Source organism: Carcharodon carcharias (genome assembly GCF_017639515.1).
Source record: "Carcharodon carcharias isolate sCarCar2 chromosome X unlocalized genomic scaffold, sCarCar2.pri SUPER_X_unloc_17, whole genome shotgun sequence".
In the NCBI taxonomy this organism is placed as follows: domain Eukaryota; kingdom Metazoa; phylum Chordata; class Chondrichthyes; order Lamniformes; family Lamnidae; genus Carcharodon; species Carcharodon carcharias.
In genome coordinates this window covers 95,001-97,500 of record NW_024470872.1, presented here as the reverse complement: position 1 = coordinate 97,500, position 2,500 = coordinate 95,001, and the positions used below count along the sequence as shown (strand labels likewise).

The 2,500-nt window shown below is 60.4% G+C and overlaps 1 protein-coding gene across 1 annotated transcript in view; it reads left to right on the top strand.

Annotated features, from left to right (window-relative positions):
* Positions 1–2,500, top strand: part of LOC121275085 (transcription factor Sp1-like) — a gene marked incomplete at its 5' end in the record, with an annotated part of 32,955 nt that overhangs the window by 15,687 nt on the left and 14,768 nt on the right. Inside the window, one exon of the mRNA XM_041182491.1 lies at positions 2,368–2,500. This exon is cut by the window's right edge and continues 103 nt beyond it. Coding sequence (XP_041038425.1) covers positions 2,368–2,500 — 133 coding nt within the window. The remainder of the gene's footprint in view (positions 1–2,367) is intronic.

The window sequence follows — 2,500 nt, the reverse complement described above, 5'->3', positions numbered from 1 at the left end:
CTCCTTTGTTCTGAGGAAAATATCCCCGACCCGTCCAATCTCTCCTGGTAGCCACACTTTTCTAACCCTGGCGTCGTTCTTGTCAACCCTCATGGATCGAGGCGCTGAGGGCAAAAGCAGGTGGTGGGTGGAGGGGACACGGGTTCTGGACATTGTGGGGGGGTCGGGGAGAGTGGGGGACACAGGTTTGAGGTTCTGGACGTGGGGGGGCGGGGTGGGGGTGTGGGGGGTGGGGGGTGGGACTGACTGGATCGGTCTGCGGAGAGCTGACCCCGGTCTGGCTGGGCCGAGTGGCTCCCTCTCCTCGTGCCCTGCTGATCCCGTGGGCTGACGACCCTCAGGGCCCAGCCAGTGGTCTTGAAGGGCGGGCGGGCGGGCGAGCGGGGACGTGGACGGGTGAAAGACCCTGGTGGGGGGGTGGGGGTGGGTGGGGGGGACAGCGCACCTCTGGCTGAGCACCCCCCCCCCCCCCGCGAGAGCTCCTGTGCGTGTCTCTGCACGTGCCTGTGCAAGCTGAGTGAGATCGCCGAATCACACAGTGTGGAAGAGGCCCTTCGGCCCGTCGCGAGTCTGCACTGACACGTGAGGAACACCTGACCTACCTCCCTAACCCCATTTACCCAGCACTCGGCCCCATAGCTTTGAATGTTTATGAGGTGCCAAGTGCTCATCCAGGTACTTTTTAAAGGATGTGAGGCAAACCCACCTCCACCACCCTCCCAGGCAGCGCATTCCAGACCCTCCCCACCCTCTGGGTAAAAAAGGTTCTCCTCCCATCCCCCCCTAAACCTCCTGCCCCTCACCTTGAACTTATGTCCCCCTGGTGACTGACCCTTCAACTCAAGGGAAACAGCTGCTCCCTATCCACCCCGTCCATGCCCCCCTCATCGTCTTGTCCACCTCGATCAGGGTCGCCCCTCAGTCTTCTCTGCTCCAACGAAAACAACCCAAGTCTATCCAACCCCTCTTCATCACTTAAATGTTTCATCCCAGGCAACATCCTGGTGAATCTCCTCTGCACCCCCTCCAGGGCAATCACATCCTTCCTATAATGTGGTGACCGGAACTGCACACAGTACTCCAGCTGTGGCCTCACCAAGGTTCTACACAACTCCCAACATCACCTCCCTACTTTTGTGGGGGACACATGTAGATTGGCACGAAAATGGTTTCTATTCCGCTCCAGTTCATTGTTGCTCAGATGCAGCTCGAGTAATCAGTGCTGGACGAGGCAGCTTCCTCGTAGCTGGTCCGCCAGGTTAGCTGGTGTTAGGGTGTTCGGGGTGGGGGGGCGGTGGTGCAAAGCTGCAAGGGCAGGTGGTGAGAGGGCAGCCACATTCCCTGTGTTAGAAAGCGGGAGGGGTTGGGGGCCCCTCCTGACGCTGACTGCAGATGAGCAGGCCAGGCTCAGTGGGAAACACGCACACCTCGGAGCGAGACAGTGGTGAGGGGAAGTCCAGCGTCCCACAGACTTGAACGAGCAAACTGACGTTCCAGCGCAGCGCTGAGGGAGTGCCGCACTGTGGGAGGGTCAGCGCTGAGGGAGTGCCGCACTGTGGGAGGGTCAGCGCTGAGGGAGAGCCGCACTGTCGGAGGGGTAGCGCTGAGGGAGCGCCGCACTGTCGGAGGGTCAGTGCTGAGGGAGTGCCGCACTGTCGGAGCGTCAGTGCTGAGGGAGAGCCGAATTGTAGGAGGTTGGAGAGATAGGGAGGGGTGTAGGGGCTGGAGGAGGTTACAGAGATAGGGATGGTTGTAGGGGCTGGAGGAGGTTACAGAGATAGGGAGGGGTGTAGGGGGTTGGAGGAGGTTACAGAGATAGGGAGGGGTGTAGGGGGCTGGAGGAGGTTACAGAGATAGGGAGGGTTGTAGGGGCTGGAGGAGGTTACAGAGATAGTGAGGGTTGGAGGAGGTTACAGAGATAGGGAGGGGTGTAGGGGCTGGAGGAGGTTACAGAGATAGGGAGGGTTGTAGGGGCTGGAGGAGGTTACAGAGATAGGGAGGGTTGTAGGGGCTGGAGGAGGTTACAGAGATAGGGAGGGTTGTAGGGGCTGGAGGAGGTTACAGAGATAGGGAGGGTTGTAGGGGCTGGAGGAGGTTACAGAGATAGGGAGGGTTGTAGGGGACTGGAGGAGGGTACAGAGATAGGGAGGGGTGTAGGGGCTGGAGGAGGTTACCGAGATAGGGAGGGTTGTAGGGATGGAGGAGGTTACCGAGATAGGGAGGGTTGTAGGGATGGAGGAGGTTACCGAGATAGGGAGGGGGGGGTAGGGACGATGGTAGTTTCTGTACAAACGATGGGGTCTGGATTTCCCGCTGCCTCACTCTGCCCCATGTCTTGTCTCCGCACCCGCCCCCCACCCCCCCCAGGCGAGAAGAAATTTGCCTGCCCGCAGTGCCCCAAGAGGTTCATGAGGAGCGACCACCTCTCCAAACACATCAAGACCCACCAGAACAAGAAGGGGGTCCCCACGCTGGCCCCCAACCCGGCGGCCGGACCCTC